This window comes from Triplophysa dalaica, chromosome 24 (assembly GCF_015846415.1).
Source record: "Triplophysa dalaica isolate WHDGS20190420 chromosome 24, ASM1584641v1, whole genome shotgun sequence".
Classification (NCBI taxonomy): domain Eukaryota; kingdom Metazoa; phylum Chordata; class Actinopteri; order Cypriniformes; family Nemacheilidae; genus Triplophysa; species Triplophysa dalaica.
The window spans coordinates 10,336,704-10,351,286 of NC_079565.1; the positions used below are offsets into that span (position 1 = coordinate 10,336,704).

Genomic DNA, 14,583 nt, shown 5'->3' on the forward strand with positions numbered 1-14,583 from the left:
TATGTTTAACAGTATACTTTAAAGAAATTTGAATGACAGACGACTTGTTTGCATAATTCAGAGTCGTCTCCTTTTTTTCCAAGCCAATAACTTTGTTTGTCACTTTCGGCTTTACCACTTGGCAGACTGCTTACATTCACACACAGCAACATCACAGACCAAATGAAATGTTATTTTAAGGACATTGTAAAAGTTACTCTTTAAATAACCATTTACTTAGAAAATGATTCTGACAAGGCTGACATTTAAGAGATCTCTTTTTAAAATGTATTTAAATAGATCTTAACTATAAATATAAAAGTATTTTATATTTACACAATTTAAAAGTTGGCATGACATACAGTATGAATACAAATGGAACAAATTTTGCAGAATGACCCTTGTCTTAGTTTGCAATTTGGTGGCACGTTTCTCAGTTCTTCTAAGTAATCCCTGCAATGCCAGGTTAAGAGCTTTCTGCTTAATATTTAACCACAGATATCACTAACTCAAAATGGAAACGGATGTTCTTAATGACACATCAGCACTGCTGAAAGCAGCAGAATCAATCCACAAAAATCTGCTTTATGGTCCTGTCTGCTTTTGTTAAAAACAAGCTTACTCTCATCCTGAATACACTGCTTGAAACATTGGGCATCTAAGCGAAGTTAAAGTATCAAACAGACCTTATTAAATAAACTAAATGCAACAAGCATCAAATGTAGAAGCACATTTAACAGGCATATTTAGCGAATAATGTGGTCCGACAGGTCATAGTTTTAAACAAAAATGACATAGAATGAATGGTTCGCTAATTAAATTTACTTTGGTTGATGCCAAGGCAAATGTACCCGGCCAGGCTGGCTGTTTAAAATTCAAACCCTTTATTCAATTTGATGTATGTATTAAAAATAATGCTAAACACTTATGATAACTCTTTTTCTATTGGGGACAGAATAGAACAGTTAGTTCAGCTCGAAAGCCAAAAAAATAGCAGCGGTTCTTGTTGACAGTCCTTACTGTGGAGAGCTTGACGTGGCAAGACATTGGGCCTAACCATGCTGAAAGGAGTTGCTTGGCAACCATGTGCTCTATTACTTTTCCAGAGTACGACTGAACTTTCTGAAATACTGTGAATCTAGAGTAACTACATGTGTCTATAGAGGACTTTCTGGAGCAAAAAAGTAGTCAGTCATGATTCATGAGCATATTTAGATGACAACAGTGACAAAAACGATTAGTGATTTATTTTAGTGAAGCAATAATATGAGAATATTACGAGGTGACCAATTCCTATGAATTTGAACCATGTGAATCACACAAAAATGTATGTTTAGTAGAAAAAAGCAATACTAAAGCTCCACCCAAATCCTTACCATCACTGATACATGCCCATCAAAAGACTTGGACCTTAAGCACTCCAGACCTTAAAGACGCCGAACAGGTGGAACAACTCATGCAAGAAACAATCAGTAGACTTAAAAAAAACCAATAATACAGCTCTTCCTGGGAAGCTGAAACTCTTGTGCTTTCTATTTGGCTTGTTGCCATGCCTGTTGTTGCCAGTTTCAATGTATGAGCTCGAGGTGTCTCATGCCAAGAACCTGAAGAAATTAGTGAGGACGCAAGTGAGAAAATGGCTTGAGGCAAGATGCCTTAGCAACATAGGGATGTACGGGCATGGAGCTCTCTCTCTTCCGCTTTCAAGCCTTGCGGAGGACTATAAATGTACCAAAAAAAAGGCTGGAGATCACGCTAAAAGAATCCTGTGATCCCTGTGTAAGAGGTGCTGCTCCACATGTAGCGACAGGGAGGAAATGGAAGTGGGCTACAGTGGCTTTGTTTCCAATTCCACTTTAAGGCTGCTCAAGGAACTGGTGATCAGAGAACAGGCCCAACGGACGGTGGTCTACGAACTTGCCACTGTTGCTGAGAGAAGCAGACACTGGCTGTGGTTGAAACTGAAGGAAATGCCAATGACCATGTAATAAAATGGTGTCTTAATGGTGTTCCATACGGAACCGGGGGCACTGAGCAAGCATTAACGGTGCCAGTGAGACAAGAAAAAACGTAGCCAATAGGTTGGCGCAAATGGTTGCATTGAGGTGTGATGCCACCGAGCTTCCAGCAAACCAAGCGTTGTTGAGGCAGCAGCCATTAATCTGGATGAGCTAATTGAAACAGGAAGTGGGGTTCAGAGGACAGGTCCAGTGGAGGGTAATCAAGAGCTGGCCAGTGGTGTGGAAAGAAGCCATTGGCTGTGGTTGAGGAGGATGAACACAGCATGAGTTGCAGGATGACCATGTAACAATGTGACACACACCCAGGTCTGATCAAACTGCGGCGGGCCTCCCTTGGCTGAGGGTGTCTTGTGATAAAGGGCCGAAACACCCAATGAGGCTGAGGTGCACAACTGACAATGTGTCGCATTGTTGGGAACGATACAAAGAGCATTATCAGCAGCACCTCACCAAAAGGCATCTTTCACCCAGGATAATGGATGTGATGAAAGAGAGATCGGACACATAACATTAGATGTCTATCTAATCATAGCAAGGAAAGGTACTGTTAGTATAAATATGCTGTGTACTTCTATAATCATAGATCCCCCAAACACAGAGGATGGCTAACTGATGAACCCAGGGAAACCTCAGACCTCCTTTCCTCTACTTTTGACAGCTCCCCCTGTCATGCATAAGGCGTGGGAAATTAGGAAATTAAACTGTGCTGAAATAGTGGGATCATAACACCTAGTCCTATTAAGTGAATATGTATGAATGAGATTCCCAAATTCCTAAAGCCACATTGTCAAATTGTTACAAATTGCGGTAAGAATTGTTTTGGAATATTGCTGTACAAAGTTACAAAGTTTTAACAACTTTTACATATAATACCTGCCGGAAGTGGGAGAAAGAAGTGAGTATTTCATATTTTCCGTGCAGAGGTAAAGTTTGACTCATAGATATCTGAATAATTAACTCTTAGTTTGTTCAGTAACAATATAAAAACTTTATGTAATCTTACATATTTCTGACATGTAATTTATCATTAAAAAAACATGATTACTGACTTTGTGATATTTCTATTCCATAATTCTAATACTGTGAAATATTGAGCACCTGACTATATAAGTTTTGTGAAAAGTTTTGTTGCATGCCTGTACAGTGTTATAGTTGGTTGCTAGGGTGTTGTTATGGTGTACTTGAGGCAAATAAGTGTTCTTTAGTACAATTTTAGTAATTGCTAGGTGGTTGTCATGGTAAAAAATCAACAGAATTGTGATTTGGTAACCCCTCCATTTTAAGTTTGTTTTCATGGACCAGATACAAAACTGATTGCTGAGAGTAAAGTAATATCACACCTTCTCTTAAAAAGTCTCAATGAAAAGTTTCATTGCAGTACAATTGATGCCTTACTTATAAGACATGATCTATATTAGATCAGATTGAATTAAATGAGGAAAACAGTCAGCCAATGGCCATCTGTCACACGTTTTATGAATATACTGATGGTTATTGATATACCTGCTCTTTATGTATATGTTAAGAGGGTTTTCATTCATTCCCACTAAAATCTCTGTGTCTGAATATTCGTTTTGTGTATAAGAGCACAATAACCCAGGGCAGGCTGTTTTGTTTTGAAGTATTACTGCTATACACACATGCATAAACATGACAGTACAGGTACTGTTGTTGAAGCACATGGCAGTCCATGTGCTCAGGCTATTATGTGGTCTGGGCGCTTTTAGCTTTTTTCAATAATATGGCTATTTGATGTGTTTAAAACAGGCTACTTTATATGCCTGACTGATTTTATGTAAGATAACAGAGCATCTAAAAGATAGATGACACCCCTTCTCGGTCTGGCGTGATCAAAACTAGCACTTATGTGAATGCCACTTTACACACTGAGGGTAATTCAAAATAATCAGCGCTTGGTCATTTTAAGAGCAAACATGACACACACACACACCCACACACACACACTCTCACTCACTTTGCATTAGTTCCCTTATCATGCACATAAAGGCTAATTCCCACAGCACTATTGTCAGAAAACCCTTTTTTATCTCGATCTGTGGCCAGTTTTTCATTTTTCACCTGCCCTAATGTCATTTTAAACCTGTATGACGTTCTTCTGCAGACACAAATGAAGATATTTGAAGAATATTGGTAACGGCATTGACCCCATTGACTTCCATTGTATGGACACAAAACCACTTAGACATTTCTCAAAATATTAAGGTTTTAAATGACATGAGGAGGACAGAGTTTTTATCTTTCAAAACATTATCCCTTTAAATGTCTGCATACAGGCAGCATAGGCCTACTTAATATGCCTATTTCAAATAAAAGAGATCAAGAGAAAAATGTGGTTTAATAGGAATAGCCGATTTACGTCTCAAATTACCCCGGGCATTTATAATCCCATAAAGGTCAGCAGGAAACAACAGGCTTAGAGGAAATAAGAGAAGGTGACTCTTTTGCAATCCGTGCTGAAGAAAGGCTTGTTATTGTTTAGCCCCTCTAAAGAAGGATCAGTAAATATTAAACCCCGCCACTGAGAAATGACTGACGTCTCAAAGTGCTCTTTTAAGTAAATGACTGCTCATCAACATAAAAGAAGACACGTTTGTTGTGAACTCTGGTGTGTAATTTATTGTATGCATTGCCCAGGGTGTTTTTAATAGAGCAGCATCAGTTGATGAATGCAGGTATATTTTTGTCTTCTACTAAAGTAAATGTTTGATGCGTTTTATAGCCTTATTTAAATAATCCTTGCATTCTGTATGGCAAAATATGTGCAGGCCTATATGCTTTATTGAAAAAACATGTTATGCGTATAAGAGCACTTGCATCAACCTATAGCCCCAATGACATTTATCTGCTCTTGATGAGACAGGAACAAAATTGAGACAAATACTGAAATTAGGAAATGTTTAGAACCCCATGCTTTTTATTGAGCTGTTCTTATTGTGAATATAGATTATTATTTCTTTAAAAAAATACCTCATAAGAAGAAAAGACAATAAACAGGTTTAGTTTTAGCATTTTATTAAAAACAAATCTTTGGCGAATAAACACATTTTTGAAAAAATAACTTCTTATTTATTACACTGTACACATATACATGCACTCATAATACATTTCAAAACGCATTCTGATTTATAAGGTTACTATGCTAGTAAGCGGAAGATCACAGTTTCCCAAAATATAGTCTCTTTTCATAGTGGACATCTTGTTAACCACTTTGAATCGGAGTGTCCTCTGGCACAGATCGTCCTCCGTTATACCATCAAAGAAAAAGTCCTCGTTGAAGATCGGATTGCGACTCTTCCTGATGACCGTGCTTCTCTGTTTCTGAATTTTACCAGGCATAAGAGATAAGCTCACGCTGCAGTTAATGCTCTTGGGATCCACAGACAAGGCGTACAGGCCTTCAGCGCTTATAAGCCGCACGCGCAGTCTTTGGTTCTCGGGACAGTACTCTGCCGACAGTCGCAAGGTTCCATCCCTCCCTACTGGAACCAAATTCTCCTTCATCGCTCTTTCCCGGTGCAGAACCAAGTCCGTGGGGAAGATAGCAGGAGGTGCCAAGCCGAAACCACTGGGGAGAGGTTCCAGAAGGCCTTCGGATGCTCTTCTCATGATGTTGGGGCTGTTGTCCGTTGAACTGCCCTCATCCGTTGAGAGGGAGTTGTTTCTGGCAACGGCGGCTTTTCGGAGGTTACAGTAGAGTAGTTTCTCATGGCTGAGCGCTTTGAGGGGCGAACTTTTAGGTGGAGATCTGTTCAGCAGAGGAGAACTGAACGGTGAAGATTCAGCAGAGGAGGTAGTGTCACTGTCTAGGGTTCCCTGTCGGTGCAGGGAGAAGCCTTTCGGAGAAAGTCTGGATGTTAAAGTGTTCAGGCTAAAAGACGAATGGGATGTGGAGGACGACAGGACGGTACTGGACAGGGAAGATTTGGAGTATGTGCTTGATCTACTCCTGGGAAGAACCAGGGGGATTCCAGTGGAATTGGGATCGTTGTGGAAGAGGGACTCCTTTCTCCTGGTGTGGGGACTTTCCAGCAATGTACAAAAGCCATAGCAGGTTTGAGCTTTGGCCAGATGGGGCAGAGAAAGAGCCGCTTGGCTTTGAGGATCAGCATTGGTGTTCTCCTCATCACTGCAGCCATTGTCGAACGGCCCATCGTCCACACTTTCCACCTGAATTATATGATTGTAAGGAATCTCTCGTGCAACCTCTCGCTTCGGACTGCCCTTCTCACATGGCGACACCCGGATACTTGGAGCCGGCCTCCCCTGTTCTGTGCTCTTGCCCTCAAGCGAAGTTGAGATCGTAGGGGGAATGCAGAACTCTGGGATAGTGTCTGGAGTAATGATGTTGGGACACATCAAGATTCTTTTGGCCTTGTCGATGGAAGACTTGTCTCCGAACATTATGTCTCCAATTTTGAAGCTGTATTCCGATATTGGAAGTGGCAGGTTGGTCCTTTCCACCGAGACTCGGATCTTCTCTACCACCCACATGGGAATTCAGTTTGGAGACAAGATACGAACTCTGCAAAAAAAGTTTGCAATTATAAGTTGCCCGGTTTCCTTAGTCCAAGAGGAAGGTAAAATTAAAAGTTTAGGTCAAACATTTCTTTGCTTGGTGCTTACCTTATATTCTGTATTCTCCAAGGAATGGATAGAGATGTTTGTATGTTCAGACAATCCTGTGTGAACGTCCTATACGCTGCATAAAACAGTCTTCGAAATAATAGCTTAGAATCTCTTACCAACCAGCTCAGGCTTTTTCTCGTAGATCAGCTTCTACTTTGTGAGACTTGTGAAGGGCTCTTGGCCTTTTATACGCTCCATGTAGGCGGAGAGACGGGCTAGTTGAACACACCCATCTGTGACAAAAGAGGGTTGTTCTACTTTCAAAGGGTACCAGTTGTCATAGAAACTCACAAACCACTACACGTTTTTCCAACGGTGGAAAAAGTAAAGGCCATACTGATAAGAAAACTGTATTGAAATGCAACCCATTTTGCTGATAAAACAAAAGGCATGTGTATGTGTTTGATTTTCAATTACTCAATGTACTATTACTTTGATGTTAGATTAGTCTTCATTAAAGGAAAACTGAGAATGATGCAAGTAATTTGCAAGTTGTTTCAACATTAAAATAAAGATGATAGGTGCATTATTTGGTATATAGACGACAGAGTGTTTGACGTATCTGGGACAGCTAATCCAAATACAATAAAGTTTGGAAGCAAATATATAAAAGTCTACAAATGTCTGTTCATCATAGGTGTTCGTGGTTATGATCTACGAAACTATATCATCACAGTTGTTCATTGAAAGACAAAATTTAGTTCATAGGGAATCTTTGACCATCTGAAAAAATATTTATAGGGAAAGAAAACATGAAGTGGCAAAACGAAAATGGGGATTTCAATCCTGCATGTGGATATCTCTACATGTTGAAGCATGTGCTACTATTTTTTTATATTAATAATAACAACAATATTTTTTACACAAGTATATAAGAATAGAATAAAAGTTAAAGGACAATGTTGACCTGGGCTATTTCCAACAGTGTTGAAGATATATTAGGTCTGCCCTCTTGTGGTAATAGAAATAGCAGCTTCTCAAAATTTGTTTTGGATCTTTTCTAATTCCGTATCCGTATTTTCTTAATAGTATTACTTAAAAGAATATTTCATAAATTTTATTTAGACAGAGTGATTGTGTAAAGTGGTATATAAACATTGAGGCTATGCATCTCATCATAGATGATATATCAGTCTCAAACCTGAGCTGTCTATGACATCATCCCTAGAGGATTTATGTCTTTGTTGACGTTAGTTCATGGTCAAAGTTCACGGGGGGGGGGGATGGGGGGTTAATGCGGTAAGGTTAGAGAGTGGGCAGATGCAGTGACGGCAGAATAAAGCTGATGCCTTTTTGATGGATTCAAAGAAATGTTTTGGTTATATTGGGTAATAGTTAAGTTCTTTATCAGCAGCAAAAGGTTACACTAACATTAGATAAGCATGGCGTAAACAAGGGCTTTAGTGTGGATAAAAGTTTTTAAATAGCACTTAGAAGTCATTTAGATATTACGGACAGCTGTACAGGAAGACAATTGCCTTATAAATAGGTTTGTGTGATATGCTGGAGGAGTGCTTTCATGTAAAAAAAGGAAAGCTTGTGTTGAAATGAAGATTAAAAAATTCTAATCTACATATTGCTTGACTTTTGCCTTTTAAATAAAAATTATAAAAATTAATTAAAGAAAGTAAATGTATCAAATTTGGGAAAAACATAATGACATGATCACTAGCAGATGTATACATTTTTTTCTCTCCTTCTTTTCCTTTATTATATTTAATAAATCTTTATTTATTGTCTGTTTGCTTCAACAATGCAAATTGTAAAAAGCGCCGTAGAAATAAACTTGACTTAATTAAACACATCATTAACATGGAAAGAATTGTTCATAATACCTTAACTTTTTTTAATACAATTTATGAACATTAAAATACATATAAGATCAAATGCTGAAATAATCTGGCAGAAAAGTAGAGAATAAAAGAGAGGGAAAACAAAAGGGTGTTTAACATAATGGTTGCCTTATAAGCATCTTTTATTAAAAGTACATCAAAAAACTTTTAAGAAAGCATCACTCACTTGCAAATCATGTGTTTTTTCCTCTATCAAATGCAGTTGACCATTTGCTGCAAGTAGCATCTGGTTTCAATAATTGTCATGGTCCGGCATGTAATGAATATCATGTGTTTTAGTGTCAGTCACCTCTAAATATGACCTTGAAATACCTCAGTAAGAACTGTTCCACACTATTCCCTCAAAGACAACCCATCACCCATTAAAGGATAAAAGGGCCTTTAACAATATTTATGATGTTTACACACAAGTGGCATGGACTAAGCCCTGTAGTTTTCAATAAAACCACTAGAGGACATCATTCTCTCAGTTATGATGGTTAAAGCGTTACATCTGACTCGCAGGTCAAAGGTAAGGGAATGAAGATAGTGCTACTTTATTTATATTTCCATAAGCCTACTTATCTAGCTTTCCTGTAGCTCAGTGGTTGGAGCATGGCCATGCCAAGGTCATGTGTTAGATCCCAGGGGTTGCACATTCTTAGAACCAAAAGTAAAAAAGAATGTGTAAAATGCAATGTAAGTCGCATTGGGTAAAAGCGTCTGCCAAATGCATGAATATATGTAAATATATAAATTACTTGCCTATATATTGAAATCCAATTTTCTCCAATTCGTGAGTCTGGAGTGTTTAGCTCCTTCATGAAGAACAGTAAACCAAATTCAACATTAAAATAAAACGTTTTTAACTATAATTTCAATAGACTGGGTGGAGAAATGAACTTTTCTAATAAGGAAATAAACAAAAAATGTAGAATTGTAACAATTCGGATGTCAAATAAATATGATTGCTGATACACATAATACATATTACTCACAGTATATTAAACAAATGTATAAAAACAAAATGGTAACCTTGCATTACAAAACCCTTTTTACCCCGACAGCATGCTCACATCGCATCTTGTCCTAATTGTGGATACATGTATGTGAATGAAATGCATGTATGTACGGCTTTGGATACACGGTGATGTGAAAGTGAGTTTTGTTTGTTTTCCTGTGGTCCATCTGCAAACACTACACAAACACCTTTGAATTCATTGGTTTTGTGTGTTTGACAGCACATAACCTCTAATAATACACCTCGTTCTCTGCTCCATTAGCCTCATTAGCTGTGCTTGCATATTCATCACGCACACAAGCAGCAGTTCAAGTTCCACCACTACAACACTATCAGTTACAGGCATGGTCTCTAATGAGTAACAATCTGCACACACACACACACACACACACACATGCTGAATACTGTAACTGTATAGAAGAACACAACCTATATAAGGTCTAACCATACACATCCACAGAAGTCATCAATTAACACTGCATTGTGTCCCAGGCCGTCACTGTGAAAGGTCACATCATCTGGCGCAGACTGCAGACAGACGTTTGTGAGATCATCAGGGACCAGCCTATAAATGTTTGATGATGGTTCTCACTAACAAAAGCAACCGGAGAATCTCTTAGAAAGGCCGAAACTGTCTCTTTTGACCTCTGAATTGTAAAAAACACCAATCAGATGCCGATTAAACGGTGTTTATTCATATTTAAATACATTGCCACATGTGATCACGTCACTTATGTTTGATGGCTGTTCTCACTAACAATAGTAACCGGAGAATCTCTTCTAAAAACCAAAACTGTCTCTTTTGACCTCTGAATTGTGAAACACCAATCAGATGTGACGTACGAGGGCGTGTGCTGATTAAAACGTGTTTATGAATATTTAAATTAATTGCCATACGTGTTTACGTCACTAATGCTTAAGTAGGTACGGTGGTATTTAAATAGTGATAGACGGGTGTATCAACCAGGCAGAAATATTGACTTATATTTGGTTATGCCCTGTCTTTGGAGACTGAATACCGACAGAACCGGTCATTTTGTGGTTGTGCACATTTAACCGTTGAAACGCAATTTGACCCAACCGAGCCAAGTTTTCCCAACAAACACAAACATTTACGCTTTAGTTTCACAACCGTGCGGGAAACCGTCACAATACGAACCGTTAAAATGTCGCACTTCAAAACAATTCACTCACCTCAACATACTAACTCCTCAACGGGGGACCATAGTAACAAGATGGGCGGGGCTTCGTGTACCAGAGGCGGGACCGCGGCTCAGCTCGCGCTGCCTGTAAATCAACTCATCTCTCGCGCTGCACGAGAGCGCGTGCTGCCTTTCAGGTAGGATTTCACGTTTATGTTTTGCTTCTTGTTTGCAAATGACTAATTTCGAAACTACTTAACGACGGTGTCGCATGCGCGCTTCCTCTTTCGCGAGGAGTTCAGAGCGCTTCATCGTTGATTTGTGCTAGACGTGTTTTGATGGAGACGAATGAATGGGCGGTGTTGGGTCTCGTGCGTTGTGCATTCCGCGATCTGTCATTGCATTTTAAACCGGTGATTTATTTCTTATCAAGCATAATTGGATTGGTTTGAATCTTAATAAGACTCGTAACATCTCTCGTTTTGCCTGTTGATTTTTGTGTAAATGTCACAAATATAAGGACGGGTTTGGCCATTCTGTGAAAATGAGAGTTGCGTGACAGTTTTAGGGATGTAACGTTAGTGCTGGCAAGTCAAACCAATTCTAGGATGCATGAGGTCCCACATTGCCTATGACATCGAGGAATATGAGAAACGGGGTCGCGTATCCTCCCTTTCCACAATGTTGGATGGATGGAAGGAAATGATACTGCCTATCACAAAGCCTACATAGTGTCAACGCAAGCTGTTTGGAACCGACTTGGATGCTCTGTAGCCCCTGCGAGGGGTCGTTTCAGAAGGGCGAAATCTGACGCCGCCATATTTTAATGGTATGTACGATAACTCACATCTTTAAATCGCGCTGCATCTTTTCATCTGGAGGTTCGTGAACTCCAGATGTAGGCTTTAAACCATTGCCTCACGTTCAGTTTGGATAGGAATGCTGCATAAACATTGAGCAGTACAAGGTATATACAATCTGATTTATTTGTAAGCAATTAAATGTTTGACTGTAATTTGTATCAGGAATATATCACCTTTGGCAATTTGTAAATCAATTACACCTGGTTTCGTTATATTGGAATGTCGAGTCTCCGATGGTCACTTGATCGCAGCATCATTTTAAATTACATTCATCTTCATAACAATACTGACATTGTGCCAAGATCAGTCATTTCTCTAGGAAAAAAACTGGACAGCAGATCTAAGACGAATCACCCAAATGGATTAGTCCCTAAAACATAATTTACTCCTATTTTCTTTAGAGTTGCATGCACAAGTGAACATCTAGTTGTGAATGAGATAATTATTTAGACTAAATAGTCACCACACTTGCGTTTGCACTTTAACTGCTCTCATCTTAAGCGGTAAAAGCTGAAATGGATTTTGTCTTGTATAAGCAGACGTGGATTAATCAAATATATGGAAGTGATATGGATGTTCGGTGTGCTCTTTGAAGAAACCCTTGTGTGCACCACACCCCTTGGAAATCTGTGCTGTATTTTAAAGGCATGACAGCGTGCCTGGTATCAATATATAACGGCATATTCAACTGAAAATGAAAGCTGGGAATAAAATGCAAGACATTACATGCATAGCTGCTTTATTTTATCTTCCTTTATTTTTTGGTGAACAGATCCACATTGCTTTTCCCCAAGATGCGTGCGTCCCAGCATCTTGTTGTTTTGTCTGGAAATATCAGGAGAATATATTCCTGCCCCCAACCTTAACTGCGTTGATAAAATGTTATTTAAAGTGGCCATTACTCTTATGGTTTCGGCATATCACATGTTAATCTTGAGTTTTACAGAATAGTATCGCACCCTTCAAATATCCGTAGAGTCTTTAGTTTGATCACATTTATGAAAGACAGATACAGCTGTACGATTATTTCCGAACACATACCACTGGTGCGGAGGGGCGGAACTAATGCAACAAAACACAGACATACCGCGTGAGGTTCATGTCCGGCATCTTTTAGCACTTGGAGCGCGCCATCTATTAGTTTCAAACGATCTCCAAATCCAGCGTTATATCCACCTTTTATATAACATCCAGCACTAAAATGCAGTTAACAAACACGCACCTCTCACTATCGCAAGATTAACGAGCCGCAGCTGCAGGCCCACAGCGCAACCAATCTTGACGCAGTGCAGCCAATCTTGATGGTAAGTGGGACTCCTTCGTTGGTTGGCTAATTCTTTTCCCTTGCTGAGAATTGCCCAATAAGGGACTAAGAAAAATGGTTGCGAAACGGATTTTAATGTCATACACCTATACGAATGCTGGGGGAGTGTATAATGCACAGAAATACTACGTCATACGTCCAACACGATTTTTGATAAGTTGACCATGTCAAGCATGAGAAGACAGCACGTTGAAAATTGTAAATAAGTCTGAATGCATGAAACACTGTTGCATGCCCCCTTTACGCTCCAACGCCGGACCAAACCTGTAATGTTGTTCTAGGACCAACAAGGACCTTGTCCTACTTGGCAAAACACAATAGGGAAGATCGATAGCTCCAGCTTTTATAAATTGGTGTGATCAATGAAGTTTAAATACAATCTGACTGACAGAAAGTGCATTTGTCTTATTTATCATCTCCATTGTGTACGTTATGTGAGACGTGCATGCCCTGCGACACACATAATATGCACTTTGGCCTAGTTTTAATAAACTACTAACATCCTAAATCAATCATTCCCTTAGTACTTCCAGCTCTATTTGTGAAATAAAAAAGGGATAGACATGAGTTGAAATGTATTAATGTGTGAATGCAGCTTTTGAGGCTGTTTTGGAATGTTTCGACACTGAGGGTCCAGTCATGGTCACGACTACAAGGAAAAGGAAATTAGCACCGCTGTTTGACAGGAAACAAGGATTTTTAGTCATCATGTGAAGTTGTGCACTGGACCTGGGAACTCTCATCAGGACATAAAAAAGATTATTATTCTTAAGGAGATGCATGAGTTACTATGATTGCCTGACAATGCTACTGTCCAGTTGTGCCAGTTATGTGTTGGTGTATCGTCATTAAGACACACCATAAAAACATAAAGTAAAACCTCTTTACGGAGTTATGGTTTAATTTTGAAAACAACCTAGTGCATTTACGCCAAATATCTTAAAATGATCAGAGTTGTGGAGGATGATTATTAGTCTTTCAATGAGCCAATCCTCCCCTTTGAACAGTTGAACTTTGAAGTTTTGCATGTTGTTTAATCTGGGTGCATCCTTGCATGTGGTCAATAAGGCATGTCTTGTGAAAAGTCCTGACTTCACTCAACCTGAAACAAAGGAAGTGTTTTGTCGATGAAAGTGCACAGTAAGAATTAAAATGCAAAACTAATAGAGAGGATGCTTGATGGTAAAGGTTATTGCTCATTATGTGTATTGATTATGAACGGCTGCTTGCTGAACCTTTGTCAGCGTAAACTGTGTTCTGATAAAACTCAGATGTTTGCTGATATTTAGGCTGCACTTGTTTGATTGTGTATCTAGAACATGGATCTGTCAGTTTTTCTTTGGGATTTTTAAATGTGCTTTGAAAATTATTGAGAATATGATTACAGCTACTGAAATGAACTAATAACAAACATTGGTACGACATGAATAATAAGAATTAATATTAATCGCAATACAAGATCAAGAAAATATTTAGTTGCTTAAAGAGGTCATATGACTCCGCTAAAACGAATAATATTATTTGCTTTAGATGTAATACAATGTGTATACATGATTTAACATAAAAAAAACGCTGTATTTTCCACATACCGTGCATGTTTTTATCTCCTGTTTGCTCCGCCTCTCTGAAACGCACTGATATTTTACAAAGCTCATCGCTCTGAAAAGCGTGGTGTGCTATGATTGGCCAGGTCAATAGTGCGTGGTGATTGGTCGAATACTGCACAGAAATATAACTGCTCTTACAATAGTCGG

The 14,583-nt window shown here is 38.9% G+C and overlaps 2 protein-coding genes across 5 annotated transcripts in view; one reads left to right on the forward strand and one right to left on the reverse strand.

The window, feature by feature from the left end:
• Positions 1–5,016: 5,016 nt before the first annotated feature.
• c2cd4a (C2 calcium dependent domain containing 4A) lies at positions 5,017–6,830 on the reverse strand. Its single transcript, XM_056739126.1, has 2 exons — positions 6,645–6,830; positions 5,017–6,543 (listed from the first exon to the last, which is right to left on the reverse strand). Exon 2 carries the CDS (start codon positions 6,510–6,512, stop codon positions 5,145–5,147), a length of 1,368 nt encoding a protein of 455 aa, XP_056595104.1. The 5' UTR covers positions 6,513–6,543; positions 6,645–6,830; the 3' UTR covers positions 5,017–5,144.
• A 3,417-nt stretch (positions 6,831–10,247) lies between these two features.
• tln2b (talin 2b) overlaps positions 10,248–14,583 on the forward strand; it is a 115,989-nt gene continuing 111,653 nt past the window's right edge. The window contains exon 1 of one of the 4 annotated variants that reach the window (XR_008905528.1): positions 10,248–10,839. The gene's annotated coding sequence lies outside the window, so the exon portion shown is untranslated. Of the gene's footprint in view, positions 10,840–13,897; positions 13,970–14,583 lie in introns of those variants that run through there. The other 3 variants (XM_056739124.1, XM_056739122.1, XM_056739123.1) reach the window with 3 other exon arrangements.